The sequence below is a fragment of the Phoenix dactylifera genome, chromosome 8, assembly GCF_009389715.1.
Source record: "Phoenix dactylifera cultivar Barhee BC4 chromosome 8, palm_55x_up_171113_PBpolish2nd_filt_p, whole genome shotgun sequence".
NCBI classification, from domain to species: Eukaryota; Viridiplantae; Streptophyta; class Magnoliopsida; order Arecales; family Arecaceae; genus Phoenix; species Phoenix dactylifera.
Window position 1 is genome coordinate 25,727,969 of NC_052399.1, and position 23,267 is coordinate 25,751,235.

Here is a 23,267-nt window from a genome sequence, read left to right on the forward strand (position 1 = left end):
AATCATAAAATGGCCATCCTATTAGTCATTAGGTGACATTCTCGAGCCTATGACTATCACTAGTCACTTCTAATCAGAATTCTTTTATGAAAATTCTCAAGGCTATGATCATTAGCCGCAAATCAAAATTCTGATGCAAGTTATGGGGAAAAACAAATAACCGTGTACTCAATATTTTCTGCCTCTAGAAGCCATATTTTTGTGATAATATAGAAATGAAAAACAAGAAGAGAACCACCTAAATGCATTTATGAACTACCAGTCCCTGCATATATGCAAACTACTTTTCCTACCACACTCATGAAATAAAAAGAGGACTAATGTTAAAAGGGGTTTCGTTGTCTCCAAATTTATTTTAAACCTGAATCATAAAACATGATTCTCTGCAGAACGGACTTCATAAACAAAAATAAAATACTTGTTTTTAAGGACACTAATTTTTCGAGTCTTATGACTTGTCAAATAGGGTACAAGAAATTTTAAATAAAAGAAGCGAATAGCCATATTCGTAAAATTCATTCATGTTGAGTCTCTTTTCTGCCTGTGATAAACTAGTCAACCAAAGAACCCCTTTGGGAACCTATACTATGACCTTTTTGTCAGCCCATGCAGTTAATCTATGAATTAATTATTCTTAGATAAGAAACTGTCAAGAAGCGAATCTAATAATTGAGAAAGTTCAGGATTCCACTGCTCGGATTTATAGGGATATGAAAGATCATGTTTATATTATATTGATCTCTATTATCCCTATAAAATTGTGATGATTTATTCCGACCTCCTGCATCCCCGAACTTTTCATTTCAAGTTATTTCTCAACATCTTTCCATGCCAGTAAATTATATTGGGGAATCAGGTGTCTGCACGTCCAAACCGGCCCCTAAGAGTAGAGAAGATGAATGAGGTGGGGGAAATACTTTTTTTTATAGAAAAAAAAGCCATTCAAAATAAAAGAATCCATCACGTCAGGTACAATGGCAGCCCTAAAGCATGATAAGATCGAAGTGTACTGCTGCTAAAGAATGTTAGGAAACCAATTAAGTTGGGCTGGAAGCTGATTGAAGCCTCACCGCATGCTACCAAAACTGAAGGAAACAAGAAGACGAAGATTTACAAGCCCCACGCTAACAATGTTGGTACGGTAAACAAAAAGCTGCGACGAATATGCAGATTGATCGATTTTTTCACAACAAGAAGAATAATTGTTATGAGTGGAAACATTCGATTTGTCACCGACCCTAGCTCATGGACATTCTTTTCGGAATATACGCAAGAATTGGAAGACAAAGTATGGCAGTGATTCATTTGGAAAGATTTTGAATGAAGCTTCTGAAGTTGCACTGGGCATGCGTCTTCCGCTGCATTTCCAAAGCAATCATGTCAAATTCTCTTCACGTAGCAACAATTTCGTATGAAGATACTTTCCGTAATTGCCTCAAAAGTAACATAAAATAGCAAACTTTGCATAGTGATTGGCATGTCTTCATGGTTTGCAGAGGAGCTTTTCTTAACTGGAAGGAGTAGAGATGAACTTACCGAACTTCTTTTTGGGTTTAGATGGATACTTTTCACAATCTACACATTTATCCATCATGAAGTACAAACAAAATAGTCTAGTCTGAAAATATTTGAACTCGCTTGAAAATGGTTCCATGGATGATCTAAACATGGAGCAGAATTCTAGATCAAATAGACCAAGTATATTAAAAAATCTGATATAAGCAATCCACACAAACAAGCTACCGTTGAGAATGAGATGCAGAGAATATACAAAAAGGCTTGGCTTTTCGATTGACTTCAATCAGCAGACTTTGAGGACACATCACGTCGTGCATGCCGAGAAGCAGAATATGCTGAAATTGCTGAACTCGTCATGCTCAAGGATTGCTTAGCGAGGTTCATGCTTTTTTTGGCAGAAAGCCAGACAACCCAAAAAAATCCAACCCACCCTGCAGCCAGATGTTTTGACAAACTTTAGATATTGATGTAGTAAAGAAATCTGAAGCAGGAAAAAACAAAAATAAAACCTATTCTCCAGGGGAAAATGTTAAGTAATCTTAAAGATTTTCAAATTAACATTCAGTAATTAAAATCTCTTAGCACCCCTGGAAATTCCTTATCCTGAACTACTTTAAGGTTCCATTAATTGATTCCATTTTAATATTATTGGTAACCCTTGTCTATAAGCAGAATATATAGATTACTTGTTAGTGGCAAAGAAAGAAAACTATATATAAGCTATGCACATGAGAGGTAGGAAAGATGGCCGCAACTTCCAAATCTGATTACTTTTCAATTCAGGTAATTTGGTAAATGCATTCTCAATTTGGGAGGTGCAACTGTCTCATTTTGTTCCCCCAAAGAACAAACTGAAATAGTGGGAAATCTTTATTCAAGGTAGTAGTTATCATGGAGGCTTAAGAAGTGAAGAAGAGCAAGGGATAACTCAGCCTCCCTGACAAATCTACACTTGGGTGTTCAGATGGAAACCAAGGACAAGGCAAGTGTGTGGAGTTTTGTGGAACTATAAGAATTTTTCCCAGTCCCATAAAAAAAAATCAAAAGTAAAAAGGGAATCAAGAAAATTTAATATTAGCATTTGACTGATGATAATGGCAATGAAACAGTGCAGTAGTCATGTCTGAAGAGGTTCCCATCGTACTGAAATGAGAAACATAGCAGGAAACTAGGAATCAGGAGATAGCATGGCTCAAAGATAGCTAGAATAAATGCATGCTCTAATGACTAGTATGTGCCATATATTCTGCTCACAGCACAGAAAAAGAGGTTGTGAGAAGCAAAGCATTACATGGCCAGACCCAGATAATTTCATTATCGACAAGAGATTCAACTGAGAACCTATTGCAACTCACCAGTGGCAATCATGACAGCGATGATTGTTGAAATGGTTGTTGTAGAGATTATGAAGACTGCAACAGATAATGCTCCAATATAAATTGCTGTCAAACAGGCAAAGAAAAGAGCTAAAAATCCTCCAGCAGCTGCCAGAGACATGAGAAAAGCAATGATGATAGCATTCAGTGTTGCTGCCAAAAAGAATAGCATGAAAACCAGCAACCCTGTCAAAGCCACAAGTGTGATTGTTCCAACCTGCCATACAGGAAAGAAAATAAAAAGTGAGAACTGTACATTTATCATGAAAATATTAAGATACACATATTTCTTGACTCTCCATGGACTTGCATTAGTCCACTCAAATCTTCCTATCGAGCATCAAATATATTTAAGTATGTTTAGTTGCATGTTCTGGTATATCAAACATTCTAAAACAAAGCAAGCACCTATTAAGGACTCAAATCACCAGAGAAGTTGCAAATATCAAATTCTTCTTCTTTTTTTTTTTTGCTTCACAAAGATTGCAGTTTCAAATAAGAGTCCTGGAAGCGTATTGGTTTTCTACGGGCTTTCAAGACCCCAATTCAGAAAATTTATTCTGTAAAAGCAGAAATGTTGAATGACTGAAACATACAACATAAAGCAGATCATCTGATACCCATGTAACCAGATATGTCTGGACATGCAGATACGTGCCACTGGTGTCTTCTGGATCTTCGAAAAATGCAATGGTTGTTTGTATTTAGCTTCACATAAGGAGTGCTAGCTGACCATTTTTTAGATGCATCATAAATATTAAATGCATTTATTTAGACTGAACTTAATGAGTCGGGATGGGCCAGTGCTGGCGGCCGCAAGGTCATTACTAACTGCTATTGTATGAAAATTAAACTTGATTTTTCAAAATACAAAGTGGTGTTCAAAATGTAGCTGACATATGCAGCTTGTCAAGGAACCATATAGAACAAAACTGATGTAAGTGACATGCGCGTGCATACACAGTTGATAGTTTTGAATAAAAAAATCAAATAAAATACATAGAGATGATAATGATGTTGATGACGGCGATGATATAAACAAGATTAATTATGACAACAACTAAAACTTAGTACTTAGAACTCAATACTAACTAGAAATAATCATCGCTTTATTAACAAATTAACATGATTATCAATAGCCAAATTTGGCCCACCCAAAACCCATGTCCAGCCCTGCCTAAACCTACCATTCTACAAGGGCCCACATACGAGTGGGTTGCATAATGCTAAGCTCTACCTATTTAGCCCGTACAGCATAAAGGGAATGCAGATGGTCAGGGGGATTCTCATATACAACATCATGGGCTGCTTAAATGATGTTTAAAAGTCCAACTACAGATGATGAATTGTGTGACTATAGGATAAGTCAAGCTAAGTCAGGCATAGTCTTGATGTCATCTCAAAGGTGGAACTGCAGATCCAGCCACAGCATTTCCCAAACAGAGTCCAAGGGTACTGGGCCCAAGTGAAACCCAAATTATGGTATTTCATTTGGACAAGCCAGGCCCTAATCTAAGCCACATTCACATTTTAAATTTAGTTCTAAGCTCTAGGCTGGCACAAAATTCCAGGGCTTCCAAAGTTTTAGGCCTAATCAGGCTTTAAGAATCGAGGTACTAGTGGTGCTGACCTATCGCGCACTATCCCATTCAACACAGAAAACAATATACAAGATGTGTGTTAGGACATAGGACACTGGTTTCTTCATGCAGCATATTCCTCACCCATCCTGCTTGAACACGGACTAAGCAGGCGGTACAAGGCTTGTTTGCTAGGTACCAAGCATGACTCGGCCGGTTCACTTTTTTGGGAAGGAAAAAGAAAGAGAAAAAGAACAGTAATGGGGGCACATGCTTTTTTCTCCTGGGTTCTTTCGTGGATGTGTCTTAGGTTTAAAAAGAGAGAGAGATGTTTAAGGACATTAAAACATAACAACATTCATTAACATTTCATGTATGATAAGAAGTTTAGAAAATTTTAAAAAATATCAGTCCAATTTGCTATAAGGGTGCCAAACCATCCCAAGAGTCGAGGAAATAGCATCCCAGTGCCATACTATTCTAGGACCAAACCTAAACAAGTGTCGGAATTCATATTTGAACCCTTCTTTAAGGCATATAGAAAAATGAGCTTGGATGGAGCGTAGTCTGTGGATGGGAACCTATCAGAGTTTAGGACTCAATCTATATGTTGCTAGAAAATCCAATTCAAAACTGATTTTTTGATTAAGATTGAACTATCAATTTTGGAATTAAAGCACCAAATTGATAACAAATTTGGTCGTAAATCTAGGTAACATGAAACTATGGCTAGACTAATGGGGGGTACGATGTAATACAAAAGAAAGGAGGACTTGGAGGGCTATTGAATGACTTATATGTGTAGTATTATTTATGATCGGATGATGGACTATTTAAATATCAACAAAAGTAATTTGGGATCGACACATTGCAAACAGCAGTAAAAAAAGGAATTAGATAGGAAAGTAATTAAAAAAAAAAACCTAAATTATCATGAAAAGCATAAAGAGAAAGAAAAAAAGGTGACATCGGACTTTAAAGAAATAACACACAAAAAAAAATAGACTCACTCCAAATGCCTAGGAATCACAACTAGGGTTACAAGCCTCATGCCTTTTTTAGAGGATCACCACATAATTTTATTAATATTCTGCATCCTCATCTGATTTCATAACTCAGTTTCCATACTTAACGAAAAAGAAAACCCTAACAGGACTTTTTGACTCCCTAAAGTACCCATTGAAATGCACTATTTAGTACAGTCACAGTTGCTGTAGCATAAACAGTCATAGGCAGTAAACACTACATTATTGTTTCCCTCACAACTTATTAATAGTTGAAGTGGCTTTTATTATCAAGTTGTGCCACATCATTGCCTCATCTAACTATTTAGTATGGCTTTCGAGATCACTTAATCTCAGACATACACTTGTTAAAAACTACTAAAGCACAAAGAAAATAGAAATAAAAGAATAAAAAGAATAAAAAATCAAACTAACAGCATATGCTGAATTCAAGCTAAGTCCCTATCTCCTGCAGCCCTCTAATTCATCATGACAACCTTGGTCTCCGTCATTCAGTTCCGCTGCGTAACAAGTTGCCTCAAGTTTTTTGAAGTTAAAAGTTTGGTGATTGATTATCTGGATGATGAATGCCTAAGATTGGATGTCACATTATCCTCTCAATAGAACTTGAACTCCAGTTGATGCACAATCCAATCAAACATGGTGGTACTAGATTAAAATATATATTGAACTGCTTCAAATCAAGCCAAATTTCATAAATTTTTTTAGTTAGTTGTGCCCATTGTGAAACTATTTTTAAGGCATAAACGCTATTATTTGTTTTATTTGAGGTGACAAGTTCTTCAAACTTTCTTGGGTCTTGTGGGCTAGCTTGCTCGTTAAACTTTGGAGTATCGAGGGAAGTAACTTCCCCAACTTCTGTAAGTTCTTGTATGAAAATCAGCATCCAGACATCCCCTAGTTATCACCTCATATTCTTCCAGTTTGGTTGTAAAATCTCTAACATCCATAATTATTTCTTCACCAAACTCTAGTATATGTGAATCTTGTGAAGTTTATCAACCAATGTATTTTTTTCGAAAATGTTTTTAGAATCTTGCACATGTTCAGAATTTTAGAGAAGTTGCTTGTTCTCTTCTTTCAATACCATAACCACACAACTTGACACTCTCTTTACTGCATTAGGTCCAAATATCATGCAAGGATATTTTGATACTGCTTTTAAATGAGAATGCCTTCATCGTTGTACTTTTGTCCATGTCTGAAAATACCCAAAGATGTTAGGTGCTTGACTTCTTCATGCACCTTGTTTTTCAATAACCCTTCCAGTGCAAAAGCAAGGCCATTTGCTAATTGGATCTATGATCTTTTGGAAGCTTCTGGCTCTTGTGCAAAATACTTCTTTTAAAATCTTCTCGGAAATAGGTTAGACATATTTCTTGCTACGCTGAATGATGAAGATAGGGAAGAAAATACCTCTCTTTGAGCAACTTCTCCATCTCTTCCCAATTGATAACAAGATGCAACCTCAATAATTCATCTAATATTCTATGCTTCTCCACTTTAAGTTTCATCTTAGTGAAGTGGACGCACACTGGTTAAGCATGATGTACCAGTCGAAGAATCTTCTACATCAGTGATTCAATTTAAAAACTCAAGTGGTTCAAGTTCTACAGAATCTTCATAAAGGATATGCTCATAAGTGCATTGTTGATAATCAGATATGCTCCATGCTTTGGATTGCCAGTATGGTTGAACATCGTAGCACATCAGAGCTCTAATATACTAAATTGATATAGGACAATCTAGGGATAGGATCCTATCAGGCTTTAGAACTCAACCTAAATGTTGTAGGAAAATTCAATGGAGACCTGAATTTTGATTAAAAATGAACTATGATTTTCAGAATTAAAGCACCAAATTGTCAACGGATTGTGAATCTAAAGAACATGAAATTAGGGTTGATTGGTGGAGTAAGGTATAAAACAAAAGAAAGAAAAGACTCGAATGGCTATCGAATAGCAATAGCTTATCTATGCAGTAAAATATATGATTGGATGATGGGCTATTTAAATATCAAGAGAAGTAATTTGGGATTAATATTCTGAAAAAAATATGGAAAAACAGATTTAGATGTGAAAGAAATAAAGAAGTAAAAGAAACCATAAATTATCATAAAAGAATAAAGAGAGAAAAGATGATATGGACTTTGAAAAAAAAAAAAAACTGATGTAAAAAATAAAGAAGAATCAAAAGCAAACACAAAAGGCCACAAGAAAAACTCAGGGGACAGAAAGAATAGAATCGGATCCACTCATGGAACCTAGAAATCATATCTAGGGTCACAAGTCTCATGCTTGTTCTATGACATCATGTGATAGGTTAAAAGATAACTCTGAAGGTTTCATTCAAGTTCTAAAAGACCTACAAGACTTTTTGACCCTCTAAAAACCCCTCATAATGAACCTGTTACTACTATTCGTACTTATTGTAGAACGAATAATGCCAATCATACAAAATTTATCACTTTTCATGAACCCATATTTATAGACACTTAACTATAAGAGCAGAGCATCAAATCTCGACTGTACCATACAACCCCATATCATTCACTGTATTGACCCATACTGACACTAAGTATTGTCCGGTTGGGCGAACCGTGAGTAGATACAAGTCCTGCACCATATCTCACATTGTACTAGTATGTGACCTACATGGGGGCATCTGCATACCACAAGATTTGAAACGTTGTCTAAGACAATGTCTTCACATTCTAGGACCCGCAAGTTATTTATGATGAACCTAAACTCTAACTAGTATAATATGATGAACTCCTAATCAAAGACTTCGCTTCATTAAAACAGTCCACTTTACAAAATATATCTCACTTTAGCCTCCTAAATATGACTAAGCAATCCTCAGACTTCGAGGACTTTCTAGTAATCACCCCAAAAAAATCTGAAAATATTAAAAATATTTTAGTGCATTACAACCTAAGCTATTCGTGTGCAAAATTTAGCAGAATCCATCCCTATAACTTAGACTTTGTCCTCCCAAGAAATTGAAGTGCAAACTAAGAACATACATTTTAAAATTTTAGCTCCAGCCATCTTCACCAAAGTGCAAACCAAACTAAAACATTTAGGTTTGGCTACTTGAAATGTTAAAGTGTAAGCAAATGCACATGTGCATGTGTCAATTTCATAACATTGGACTTTGGCCATGTAACAAACTTTATTCGTCCACACCAAAAGGAAAAAAATAGATTATCGTGGGCAAAAAATTAATGAACAAAATGCTATTCTCATGAAAGCAAGAGACATGTATGAGTGCATTTTGAGATAGCAGGCATGTCTAATAGGAGCCCTTTATTAAGCCAATCTACTTTTATGTAACTTCTCTTGTCACAAATCCTTATATTTCATCATTCTTCTACTAACACAAAAAGCATCTTGCTTTGCAAATAATCCACCCTCACTTTGTGGTTGCTTTCCCCTTATTTGTACGTCCAGGAATTTGATAAGTGCTTTAAAATTATTGAACCAGCCACTAATGACCCATTGACCAAAGAATTAAAAGCATGCTCCCTAATCCACTTTTGACCTCAAACCTTCATGAATGATCCAGAAACCTTAAATCAGCTGTCAATAATCCTTGGATCACAGCATTAATTACTACTTCCTACTTAGCTTTCCTAAGATCTATTTTTTATGAATCATGGTGAATACCTCGAAAACATAGAAATAGTGTTAAATAATCCATCAATCTCACTTCTCTAACGACATAGAGCCACTTCATGAAACACAGAAGAATTCCTACCCTTAAATTTCATTAAGTAAATAATATGTATCATGTAAGCATTCTCAATGTCTTTTATAAGAATAAAGGATGAATTTCAATACTACAAACAACTGAAAGAAATGGCAACTGCAAAAGAATGTAATAAAGTAATACTCCTTCAAAATGATACACAGCAAGAAAGAAATACGGAGGCATTTTAAAAACTATTATAATTGATCAATTATGTTTGTAAGATGATTTAACATAACCTTGATGACAAGTTTAAAGAGGGGTATGACATTAGTTAAATTTAAATTGATTTAGATAAACCAATGGCAGCAAATGTTATTTGCATAAAATTACAAAGTATTGGAAGTATCTAAGAGCAAGACACGTTTATGACTTCATGCTGCACCAAAAGAAGCTTGTTCCTGCATGTAGTTCATGATGTTATCAGGTGTAAATTGGTTAGCTGGCCCATTTATATAAGCTCCAGAAAGTTCCACTAACATGTGTCTCAAGAAATATATCCCATAAACTCACTAGCATGCAAATAAAGGGATTCTCATGAAAGAGGTGCCAAAATGACTTCTCTTACATATAAAAAACAAGAGGAAGATTTTAAAAAAAAGCAGAAAATAAAGAAACTAGGTTCCCATATTATTAGCATGCCAATAATATTAAACTATTTTAGCCTGCAGGTCCCAACAAGGAATCCCGGAAAAGTTAAAGAAGGGAAACTAATCAAGATTGTGCTAAAATTTAAAAAGTATGATATAAGTAACATTAGTTTACATAGTACATTTAAATTTGTGCCTCCAAATATAATTTTCTTGTTCTTTTAAATTCCAAAATCTGTTCTTGCCTAAATGCAACAGTTATAGACAATTGATTTTCCTATCTATTCCTTCATACATATAAAGTTGTTCAGCAAGAGCAAACAAGTTGTATCTACAGTGCTTTGATGTTCACTTTTGAAATGTTTGTATGAAGATCAACCTCCTTAAAAGCATTTGCACAGAAATCTTCACTCTCTTTGACATCAACTACTAGTAATACATTATGATCAGCATTCAACTTTCTTGGATGGTTAGTAACTAAATATAAGCCCTTTAATTTCATTAAAAACATTCATGCCTTCACATATAATTTGGTTAAATATGTGTCTGAAGCCCAAAAGATGACTTAGATGCAACAAAAAAAAAAAAAAAGCCCTTTGGTGAAGATAAATGCAAATTTTAACTCCTTACCACTGAGGAAAAATAATCATCGGAGTGAACTTTAAAATTGTTACTACAAGCCATTCTTCTAATGTAGCAAGCAAACCAAGTTGCATTGATAATACATATCAAAAATTTGTTTAAAAAAAAACAAAAAGAGAAATCATAAAGCTATATCATCTGGTTTCTTAAGTGTTAAGGCAGAAAATGATAATATTTTAATCAAGATGTGACAGATCCAGATAGTCAACATATTTAGTGCCTAATATCCCATAACTGAAATGCCTCGAAAAAAGGTCTTTTATTGACTCTGTAATGTATAATTAGACTCAATCCCAAGTATCCTATGTTTGGTTTACGAACATCTTCCAATGACAGGACTTCCCCATTCGTAGAGTACCAAAATAATCAACATCTCTATTTCAGCATCAACAGCATGCAACGGTCTGTACAGCAGACAGTCGCAACACCAAAATTATCCATGCCTTTAGTTCTTTCTGCCATGTTTTTATCTTGTCTGAACATAATTTCATGAAGCCACAACTAGGCAAGTCATGGTGCAAAATTCTTTAATTTGCCAAAGGAATCACCTCATGAGCAATCAACAACTAGATCTTTACAACTTCTACTAATTGATTATGATTATGTGTACCACAGTAACCATATCAAGCAAGCTAATCGACTATTATCCATATCTTCCCCAACTTTATGATTTTGAAACTCATGCATTCTTGAATAACCAACCTGTGATTCATTCTCCAACAGCAAGTTTTTGAATTTCATGCCCCCACACCCCCTCTTTTGGGGACAGCTGGTTGGCGAAATGACACAACTTCATTTTTGAAGAACTATGTAGAGATACCGGAACCACCAACCTTTCTACTGATCCTTGGAGGAATCTCTTCCATCAAGCAGAAGTTGGCATTCTTCGCAATAAACTCAACGACACCAATAATAATATCATAATCGTCATCATCTAAGTGATCTGTTTCCTCCACTACTGGAACAACAAAATATATATGCTACTAGTACTAAAAGGAAAATCACAAAAGCAACAACACATCCTTATCATCAATACACTCATCAACCTTATCCACAAATTTTGCACCCAAAGGTTCCTTACCATCATTGCCATTTATCTTCACGCCCCACTTGATGTAAAATCTACTCACTGGCTACCTTGTACACAGACTAATAGTGAGCAATTGATTAATGTAACAGTTCTGAACTTGAGATTTCTCATAACTTTGAGACTTGCCATATGTTTTTCTGCTTCCTCATCTTCATTATAATAGGTATTCTACAATCATGACCAGAACCCCAATTATGGCCATTGCCAAATTTACAATATTATCTACTTCCTTGTTGTCCTCCATTTATCTCGTCAGTCCAAAACCCAAGCCTCTTTGGCTTGCTTAATCAACAACAACGGCAATCGATGATCTAGTAGATGTTTATTGACTTCTGTGAACCCATGATCACTTCCCTGATCATTTATTCTATGGCCATAGGCTAATTGGTATCAGAAAGGAGATGATTCAATCTCCCAATGGGAGCCCCCAATATCTTATGACTTTTACATCATCAATTTCTCCACCCTTTACACAGAATTGATCAGATATGGCAATTAGTCTGCCCAGTTAGTCCATATGTTTGCTATGAACTTCTATCCTCAAAGCGTCAAATTTTCTCTGAGGATTTCAAGGTGCATGTTCTTTGCTCCTTCTAGCTCTCAAGTGGATCCCATTCATTCTTTTCTGTTTTTAGCCTCTCCCTGCAAGTCTGATTGCGCAATTATCTATGATAAAGCTTTATTGTCCTTTTGCTGGTTTTCCCATAACGCATCTTAGTCCCATCGGTCAGTTATCTATAGTTCCATATGTCACCATTCACCAAATCCAGAAGTACCCCAGACCCAAAAGGACACTTTCACTTTGATGCAATTGAATTATTCCCACAAATGACAATGATCTCTCTCTTTTAATGTTTTACACAAATGAAGGGGTGCATGCCAATATCCTCGAAATTATGTGTCTCAAATGTCAATCGTAGTAACCAATGGGCTTCTCCATCTTGAGTAAACAAAATGAGAGAACTACCATGATTTCCAAGCAAATAACCAATATCTGTTTCGAAGCCATCCATACCAACACTAGAACTAACTCCTAAACTAGCTCCAAACACTGCTTGCTGTCCAACATTATTTAACCCATTTCTCTTATTCTCCATTCAAACAATGAAATGGTACGATTTCATGGAATCTATATTTCCCAAGTTTGTTTCTAAAGCCTAAGAATTTCATTCTTCCATATTCAACAGTAAATATATATTATCATTTCTAATCAAGATCATCAACCATAGATTTCCTCTGCGAACTACTTCACAAACTTTTTCCCATTAAGTCAAGACCGTCTATCAACAATTGGCACTCCAGTGCTAGATTCTCACAAAATTCGAATTCACAAAAAAATAAAAAATCATTACAAATTCAAAAAATGAATAAAAATAGGAGGCAAAACAAAAAAAAGAAAGGTGACTACAGCCCACACTCATTTCTCTATAAAAATATTAATAATTTCTTCAAGGTGAAAATTTTGCGCTACGTGCTTCTTCTTCAAGCAGTTTTACAAACCTTTCCGATTCGATCAAGATTTTCCGCCAACAATCGGTAGCATAGCAAGTATTTCACAAGATTTTCAACTAACTAAAACGTTTAAAAAATCATAAAAATTCAATAAAATCAAAGAAAGATTTTTTATTTTTTTTTATTTTTTTTTTAAAAAAAGGAAACCCTATCTCACATCATGGAATTATGGAATTCAAATAGCTATCTATATTTTAAACGCCTGTACCGAGATGACGAGGAGGGCCCGAAGAGGGCTTCCCTGGCGGGTCCAGAGGAGGAGATCGTGAGCAGAGTTCCGAGACGCCTCCCGGAGACGGGGCGCCGCCTTCGCGGAGGAGGCCTTGATCCGCTGGATCAGCGGGGGCGGCGGCGACGCGGTGGCGTCCGGGGCGACAACGCCGGCGACGAATGCCCGGAGGACGGCGTAGAGCGTCTCGCCACCGCATCCGCCGCCGGAGCTCTCGATCTCGATCGGCCGGGGAATATAGACCCTTGAGACGCCGTTGGTACTGCTTCTCCCCTCGTCGGTCTCCGCCATCGCCTCTCTCTCTCTCTCTCCCCCTCCCCCTCCCTGTCTCCACTAGTTACTTCACTGAAGAGCTGCTACGCGAGAGAGGGCCGCGGAAAAAGGGATGCGTGGCGGATTCACGGCAGCCAAGGTGCCGACTTGTGTTAAGAGAGGTCGCCACCGTTCATTTCGTGGGCGTGCCAATCGTGTTGGAGGTGTCCCGCGGAGCATTTTAATTAAGACCAATGCCCATGCCACTTGGGATTGCTAGAGTTTTGTATTGGTGACGGTGATGTGGACTTTTGAAGTTGTTCATGCGATCATCTCTTTTAGATCCATGTTTGCAGCACCACCAGAGTTTGAGTAGAGCCGTTCATCACTTGATCTTCCTATATGGCAGTTTGACATTGGTGTGATGCACCGGATCATGTGATTTTAACTGGGATCAGTTCACTCCCAGTATATCATATCTGTACCTGCGGATCACGACATCAGCAGAGGGAGCGGACCAGGGAGAGCTGATGTTATTTCTTGATTACTATCCACTATAGCAAGTCAGACGGTATCATGGAGGAAGATATCCGTCAATGATTGATCTTCTGACTTATTCTAAATTAAGGAAAATTGAGTGCATAAATGTATCCATTAGTGTGGATGCCTTGTAAAATATCTATCCAGTTAGCGCCATCATGATACTAACTTCTATGAATTGCACTTGTTTTGAAATGAAATGCCTATCATAAGGGACATTTTTTTTTTCCTATAGTAATTTTGCGAAATTATAGTTCCAAATAAAGTTTTCTGTCTTGGTGTCGGACCTCACACTAGTGCGACACTAATACAATGTCTGTACGGTACGGTACGAAGTTTTCTTGACGTATCGAGTATCGATATGCCATTCATATCGAATATCAGTACCGAAGTAATATGGTACGGTACGCTCCGCACTGCTTGATTTGGACCGGTACAACATACTATGATTCCAAATAAAAAGCCCAGTATATGATTTTGTATTTGGAAGGCTTATCATTTGATCTATTGAGTATTCAAATTAGGGTACCAGACATCAAAGTTGAAACAAATTTCAAAAATGTTGCTAAATCATCTCTTACAAAATGTAGAATTATATCTTCTTAAGTGTTAACCCTCAGCAGGATGGAAGATTTCTTGCTTAAGAGATTGATATAGCAGGTCTTTTTCATTAAACCAAGCAATGTCGCCATCAGACACTGTTTCCAGCCAAAAAGAATTGAGTTCTAGAACAAGGAAGTTTGTTTTTTATAACTGTTCGAGTTATTATGGATTACAAATGCTTCGTTAGAAAGTTGTTGCTTTGTTTTAAGAGCTTGCCTGCATGGCTGGCCCATTCACTAGTATGGATTTGTGCTTCATTCTATCAATGGATTTGTGCTTGTTGCTATTTACTATACCTTTATGGGACAATAGGTCATTTGAGGGTCATCATCTACTTTCTACTTGTGCTGCCATTGTCAAAGGTCATGCATCATTCTCGCATTCTTTCTCTTCTTTAAATAAAGTGAGATTGTGACAAGGAAAAGGTTCAAGCAAAGGCATTTAAAGCTGCATTGACGTGTGCAAGCGACCACCAAAAGGCATCAAGAGAAGGAAAAGAAGGATGCACTTCACGATATGAGGCCACAAGCATAGGACTCATTCAATGTTTGACGGTACAAATGTCCAGGATTCAAAAGCATAGGGCAATGGGAGTGACATTGAGGCCAGGGTGACAACATGTGATCCGTCATCTGGGACCATGGTTCTACGGTAGGTGATGGGTCTATATCTCACCTTCATCTAAGTAGGTACAGCCATGGATACTGCCGCATTCATTCTATCAGCCCTGTGGCTGCATTGTATGCGCTCATAACTATATCTTGGTGTTGTCTAAAGTGTTAGTGATTTTAGACTAACTCATGGCGAAAGCCTTAACTATTTAGAGCTTAATTGGGAAATCTAGTAGACTGAACTATTAGATTCATGGAACTATTGGATTCATGAATTGGGCAATCCATTTTCTTATGATTGGTATCAATTCAACACCCTCTTAACCTGAATCTAGCACAGCTACAATGCTTCCAATCTGCACCTAGCATGTTCAGCAAATTTAATATCAATATAAAAACAATTTATTCCTCATCAATCACTTCCAATATTTAAAAATTAATTATTCAATAATTATCTAATTTTAGAGTTCTAATATTTGAATTATATATATTATGTATACTTCTTTAATTAAAAACTATAATAAATAAAGGATTAGGGCCTTACGTTAACTTCTCACACAACCCACACATTGTTTAGAAAGCGCCGTGTCAAGAACCCTCCTCAATTGTTCCCCTGTCTTGCAAGTCATTCCTCTATAGTACCAAATATACTATTAAAGTAAAAATCATAAACTGAAAATCAACTATCCAGAACCCTCTATTGGGGTTCACCAGGGGTCTACAATCACGTACCCTAATCTCTCATCCACATCTCTTCAACCTATTACAGAGAAGAGAGAGAAAGGTTTGAGAGGGGAGAGAAAAAAAGAGAGAAGGAAGCGAAGAGAGAGAGAAAGCCTTCTCTTCTCAAATAGGGAGTCATCTCTCCTCCCCTCCCACTCGACACGAACCATGGAGGAGCCAATGAATGGCGGCCCACACTAGTCCAACCCAGGTGATGATGGTTAGCCTAGTGACATCGACGGTGATAGAGGTCGGCCATACAGAAGAAAATGGGAAAGAGAAAAGAGAAAAGAGTGAAGGGCTCAACCCTTCTCTCCCTCCCTTTCCTTTCAACCATGGTGGGTGGCCAATCACTCACCTTGCAGCCAAGTGATAACAAGGGCGACGGTGGCCAGTGATAGTGATCGATGGTGGCCAACGGAGGTCGGCAAAAGCAAAGAGAAAAGAAAAAAATAGGGAATGCCCTGTTTCAAGCTATTCCGGCAGCTCGCCGGCCCAAATCCACGACCACAATAGCCACCGAACTGGAAAACAAGGAGGAAGAAGATGACAAACACATACCTCGGTCCGACGAAGTGGCCCAGTGGCTCTTTCCAACAATGAATCCTAAGAAAGAACTCGACAAAAGGAGATGATTCCCCAGAATTTTGGTGGTTTTATTGTGGATGGAGTCCAATAGAGGAGATGGAGAACCAAGTCCCTAATCTCTTCCGGCTAGTAGTTGGATCACCCCTAATCTCTCAGAGTCATCAACACGATCGGAGAGGTCAAGAGCCTTCACTACAAGAAAATCAGGTATTGCCGATGCTTTTTATTGTATATACCGATGCTTATAAGCATCGGTAGTTTTATTCCTGATGCTTTCTAAAGTGTTGCAAAAGTGTCGGCAATGTGAGCGTCGAAAATTGACTTGCTGACGCTTTTTGAAAACATCACTACTAGCCGACGCTTATAAGCTTCGGCACATAGCAACACTAATAAGCATTTATAAGCGTTGGCAAGCGTCGGCACATAGCAACACTAATAAGCATTTATAAGCGTCGGCATATAGTGACACAAATAAGTGTCGCTAGTCACATATTATAACGGTGCTTTAAAGCGTCGTAAGAGTTTTTTTTTAAAAAAAATATTTAAAAAAATTTTAAAACTCTCTATACATATTTACACCAAACACATACACAACAAAAGATATAATAACACATGTCACAATCAAACAAATTATTCAAAATATTCATATTGTCAAATATGATTATATTTACATTGTTAATTTACATTGTCAATTTATATTTACAATGTGCTTTGAGAAACATAAAAAATATACATATAAAACTCCTAAATAAAAAGTCTAAGAGCGCTCAGGGATCAATGGCATCATCGTCATCATCATCTCTACGAGTAGAAAAAGTAGCAGTAACCTACAAGAAAAAGATAGAAATTTTAAAAGTTAAGAATATAAAAATCATTATGTTAATACAAAAGTGTATGATAATTATATAAAATATTTAAATGGATATAGTTATTTACCTGAGGAGGGACAAACCTATGCAATATAGATGCAATCTGGTCAAGTTGAGTCCTTAAAGATTATATCTTTGTTTGATGGCTCTGCCTCTTCTCCTCCATTTCTATTTGATGGCCCTGTCTCATCTCCTCCATTACTGCCTTCAGACTACAAACCTATGTAATGCTAGTACTTTGTTTGGCATCTTGGATATACCTGCTAACTATAGTGTTGCCCAAGGTGACAAGCCAGAAGGGGGGGGGGGGGGGTGAATTGGTTTCTCTTAATTTTTATTATCTTACTTTAGTCAATTGATGAGTGAGTGAAATTAGAACAATGCACAATACAAACGCACAAGAAGTATAGTGGTTCGGTGCTTTCCTAAGCACCTACGTCCACTCCCCAAGCGACCCCTTGGGAATTCACTATAATCCCGCGGATTATAGTTGGATTATTTTCCGGGCTCACAATCCAAAAACCTTTACACTTTGGTTTTCCGGGATCACCAAGAACCTATGTTGGTTTTACGGGCTCACCAACGAACCTTCACAATTGGTTTTACGGGTTCACCAATAAACCTACACCGTTGGTTTTACGGGCTCACCAACAAACCTTTACAAGGTGATTAAAAAGAAAGAAGAATGTTGAAACTCCTAGATGAGCAAATATAACATTTATAAGCTACAAAGAAGAGTTTAGAGAATAGTTATCCTTGATGAAACTTCTCTCTTCTTTGTCAGGAATGCTTCACTCTTCAAGGGTGGATGAAGCTCTTAATATCTCTTGGAATCTGCTCAACCACTTCCTTTTGACTCTTGAATGAAGCACTTGGATGAAGAAGATTAGGGCACTTGTCTTTCTTGTGTAAGCTTTGATATTTTGCAAAAGGATGTTTCCTCTGATGAATAGTGTCACTTTAAATAGTTTCCTTCATCCATTGGACAAGCCTCAATGGTTAGAATTCAAAAACTAGCCGTTACTCACTGTTGGGAGGTCTGAAAGTACTTCTGCAGAACTAGCCGTTATGCTTCTGCCCGTGCTTGGGTCGACTCAACTTTTACTAGGGTCGACCCAACTTTCACTTGGGTCGACTCAAGCAACATTGGGGTCGACCCTCTCAGAAACCACAGAATCTTGTATTTCAGCATTCCTTCACTTGGGTCGACTCAACACTTTTTGGGTCGACTCAAGGTTCAGTTGGGTCGACTCAACTTCCACTTGGGTCGACCCTTTCGGGGTTTCCAGAGAACCTATTTTTGAATGTCATTGCCTTTGGGTCGACTCATGTTAACTCGGGGTCGACTCAAGTTTCATTTGGGTCGACCCTCTCAGGGTTTACAGAGAACTGTTTTCTTGAGGCTTGAGGATTGGGTCGACCCAAGTACTGTTCATCCGTGCCATTTTTGCAGAAGTGTGCCAGATGGTTTCTTGATGTGCCGGGGTCGACTCAATCAATCTTGGGGTCGACTCAATCAATCTTGGGGTCGACTCAATCCACACTTTACTGCAACTTAAGGTTAGATTCATCCATATAATCAATGAAATAAATTTTAAACAATTTTGAATATATGTCATGGTAGTGCTACATACTCCAAACAATGAAAATTACTATTGTCCACTTAAGAGTATGTTTCACTTGAAAATTTGCCGAATTAGAATTTAGAATTCACTATCCCTTTTCTATCGCAAATTTTATCTCATTAATAATCATTGAAATACATCTTAATCTCATTATACTAATGTATCGAGAGTGACAGACTTATTAATGATGTATCAAATTAACTTGTAACATACTCTTAATTATTGTATTAATCATCAAAATACCACTATCATCCTCAATCTCCCCCTTTTTTATGATTACAAAATATTGAGTATGAGCCTATTGATACTTATCTTAAAATTAGTTTTAGAAGGGCTCAAGTTGCTGAATTTCAGCTTTTCAAATTTGAGAGTGAAGTCTCCCCCTATTTCATCCAAATGTTTCCAATTTGACCTTTTGAGTTACTCCCCCTTTCTTTTATATTTCATTAAAGATGAAACTTCAAAAATTTGAGATAATGCATGAGTTTCAGATTATGTATCGAGGTGTGAAAGGTATGTGTCAAATTCTGAAATTCTATGTGCCAAATTCTGAAATTCGATTTAAATCTTAGACTTTAACATTTTCATTGTTACAGATTACTCCCCCTTAAATGTACAGTCTTTTCTAATATAATGTTCAACCTTGTTTGTCAACTTATTTCTCTTTCCTTGCTTCTCCCCCTTTTTGTTATCATCAAATAGACACAATAAGTAGACACAATAAATAATAAACAGTTCAATTTCATTGATCAAAATGGAACATTGTAATACATTAATGCCAAAACAAAGCAATGTTCCTCAATCAAAGTACAAAGTACATGATCAACACAAAATACATATGAGAACTAGATAAATCCTAGGCACTAATACCAAAGGTGCTAATATCAGCCTAGGGGGTATCTAATGGCTGTGATCTAGTCCTCATCCTCCTAGCATAAGTGGCAAGGGAAGGTCGAGCCTGATGGGACTGAGTCTGGCGTGGAGCTCGGTGAGCTGGATGACTCTGTGCCGAAATCTCTGACTCAGCTGCCTGGGGCACAGATGGTCCATGAACCTCTCTCTCTCTCCGTGGAGCTCTTACCTGCTCTCTAAGATCGCTAATCTCAGCAGTCATAATATCCAATCTGCTCGTCAGTCCATCAGTGATAGTCCTCGCCTGAGCTGACATAAGCTCAGTCATCCTACTCCAAAACTCACTGTGTTTCCCGCAGGAACAGATGACGAAGGTCCAGCCTCTGAAGGTGCTGTAGGATAATCCGTAGGCTCCTCATCCTCAGGGATGGGGTCTCCAATCTCTGGTGCATCATCCTGAATCCCAGCTCCTGCACGTACCCACTGCTCGTTCACCTTCTCATAACCCATGCGAATAAGGGATCGTGCGTGTATGTGTCAGTGAATAGTAGATGCCTGGAGATCTCTCCCTCTACTGATATGTCATGTTGTCGGAAGATCAGGGTGAGTATCATACCATAAGGCAGGAAGACTCTCGAATTGCATATGACCTTTCTCATCTGCCTAAGTATCATAGCTGGGAAGTTCAGGGGAATGCCCTGAATAATGTGCTCCATGACGACCAGGTCTCGCTCAGAAATGAGATCAAATCTCTAGCTTTTCGGAAACAAGATCCGACCTATGAAGTTGTGCAACAACCTTATTCAGCTGAAAGAGAGCTTGCTATTACATTTTCGGAATAGTCAAAATCATCATCCTCAAGAATCAACTGTAGAGCTCTTAACTTATTTTCAGGCTTTTCTGGAGTTGCTCCTTCGCAGGGAAGATGAAGCAACTCACTTAAACTTTCTTCGGAAACCCTAACCCTTACTCCTCGGACTTCAGATATAAGCCCTCCCATTCCAGTTTTCAGGAAGGCATAGAACTCACGAACCAATCCTGGGTAGATCACCACATCTAGAGAGCAAAGATACTCCCATCCTTGCCTTCGGATCCAATCACCCAACCGAAACCCTTCTTGATCCAAAAACTCAGAGTAGATCCTTCTTCCCGTGGTAACCGGTCTCCCCGCAAATTTCGCAAGTTGGACTGAAGGGGAGGGAGGAGGAGGAGGCTCTACACGTGTCTCACCTTGTGGAGACACTGTAGAAGGCTCTGTAGCATCTCTTTCAACACGGGTGGTCCGTGAAACCCTCCTGGATCGCTTGGCTACGGCTTTCTTGGGTCCCATTTCTTCAAGATCTTGATCTAACGGCTTGGGGAAGCTTCCTTCTACTGTTTGGAGATGATTGGAAGAGATTTGAGAGTGGAGAATAGGGTTTTTGGAAGAGGACAAAGTGAAAACAGTGCCCTAGATTGCTCACGGGTCCCCCTTTTAACAGTGGGGTCCCGTCATTGGGTCGACCCTAGATTTTTCTTGGGTCGACTCAATGTTGGGTCGACCCCATTCTGGGTTGGGTCGACCCTAGTTCAGAAATTTTTCTTTCTCTTCTTTTTTTCTTTTAAAAATTTTCCTTTCTTCCAATCCTTACAAATTCTTACTGGGACAATGATACATGAGTAAGGAATCTATAGATGACTAGTTTGACTAATGTTTCTTGGGTTTTTAGAAATGGGAGGAGAGTATCATGAGACAGCTTGCTCCTTTTTATATCTTCTCAATCAAAAGGATCACATATGCCTAATTTCCTTCTAAGCATGCAAAATCTATCTTCACTCGAAGGTTTTGTGAATATGTCAGCTAATTGTTTCTCAGTACATACATGCTCAATACATATGTTTCCATTTTGCACATGATCTCTAATAAAATGATATCTTATTTCAATGTGTTTGGCTTTAGAGTGCTGAACCGAATTTTTAGTAAGGTTGATGGCACTAGTATTATCACACTTTATAGGAATGTTATCTAGTTTAACTCCATAGTCCTCTAGTTGTTGCTTAAGCCATAGTACTTGAGCACAACAACTGCCGGCATCTATATATTCAGCTTCAGCCGTTGACAGTGCTACTGAATTCTGCTTTTTGCTAAACCATGATACTAAGTTATTTCCTAAAAATTGACATGTTCCACTAGTGCTCTTCATATCTAATTTGCATCCAGCAAAATCTGCATCTGAGTAGGCAAGCAAATCTAGACAGGAGTCTCTTGAGTACCATAATCCTATGTTTGTAGTTCCTCTTAAATATCTAAGGATTCTTTTAACAGCACTTAAATGTGACTCCTTTGGATCTGATTGGTATCTAGCATATATTCCCACACTAAACACTATGTCTGGTCTACTAGTGGGATTCATTGGGGTGCCTATTTCCTTGTGATTTTCATTCCCAAACTTCTTTAATATTTTCTTTGTATACTTAGTTTGATGAATGAAAATACCTTCTTTGGTTTGCTTGATTTGTAATCTGAGAAAGAAACTTAGTTCTCCCATCAAACTCATCTCGAATTCTCCGTGCATTAAATTAGCAAACTCTTTGCAAAGATTATCATTTGTGGCACCAAAGATTATGTCATCTACATGTATTTGTACCACTAGCAGATTTTTGTCTTTTCTTTTGAGAAAAAGTATTTTATCTACATTTCCTCTACTGAAGCCATTATTTAGTAGAAATTTGCTTAGTCGATCAGACCAAGCCCTAGGTGCTTGCTTCAATCCATATAATGCCTTATGTAGTCTAAACACATGATTTGGCAATTCATGATTCTCAAAACCAGGAGGTTGCTCTACATATACTTCTTCCTCTATAAAACCGTTTAAGAAGGCACTTTTTACATCCATTTGATACAATTTGAAATTCATGAAATATGCAAAAGCTAGAAGTAATCTAATAGCCTCTAATCTAGCTACGGGAGCAAATGTTTCCTCAAAATCTATCCATTCTTCTTGATTGTATCCCTTAGCTACAAGTCTAGCTTTATTTCTTATAACTACCCCATTTTCATCTAATTTATTTCTAAAGATCCATTTTGTTCCAATTACAGAGTTATGCTTTGGTCTCTCAGTTAATGTCCATGCATTACTTCTTTTAAATTGATTTAATTCTTCTTGCATAGCATTTATCCAATTGGTATCTTTTTCAGCTTCTTCATAAGTCTTAGGTTCTAACTGTGAAACAAAAGCAAGATAATCATTTAAATTTCTAAGAGAGGATCGAGTTCTTACCCCTTGAGATGGATCACCAATGATTAAGTCTT

The 23,267-nt window shown here is 37.5% G+C and overlaps 1 protein-coding gene across 1 annotated transcript; it reads right to left on the reverse strand.

Moving 5' to 3' along the window:
* Positions 1-1,565: 1,565 nt before the first annotated feature.
* Positions 1,566-13,705, reverse strand: LOC103719253. Its single transcript, XM_008808400.4, has 3 exons — positions 13,292-13,705; positions 2,874-3,111; positions 1,566-1,949 (listed from the first exon to the last, which is right to left on the reverse strand). Exons 1-3 carry the CDS (start codon positions 13,601-13,603, stop codon positions 1,798-1,800), a joined length of 702 nt encoding a protein of 233 aa, XP_008806622.1. The 5' UTR covers positions 13,604-13,705; the 3' UTR covers positions 1,566-1,797.
* Positions 13,706-23,267: the final 9,562 nt, after the last annotated feature.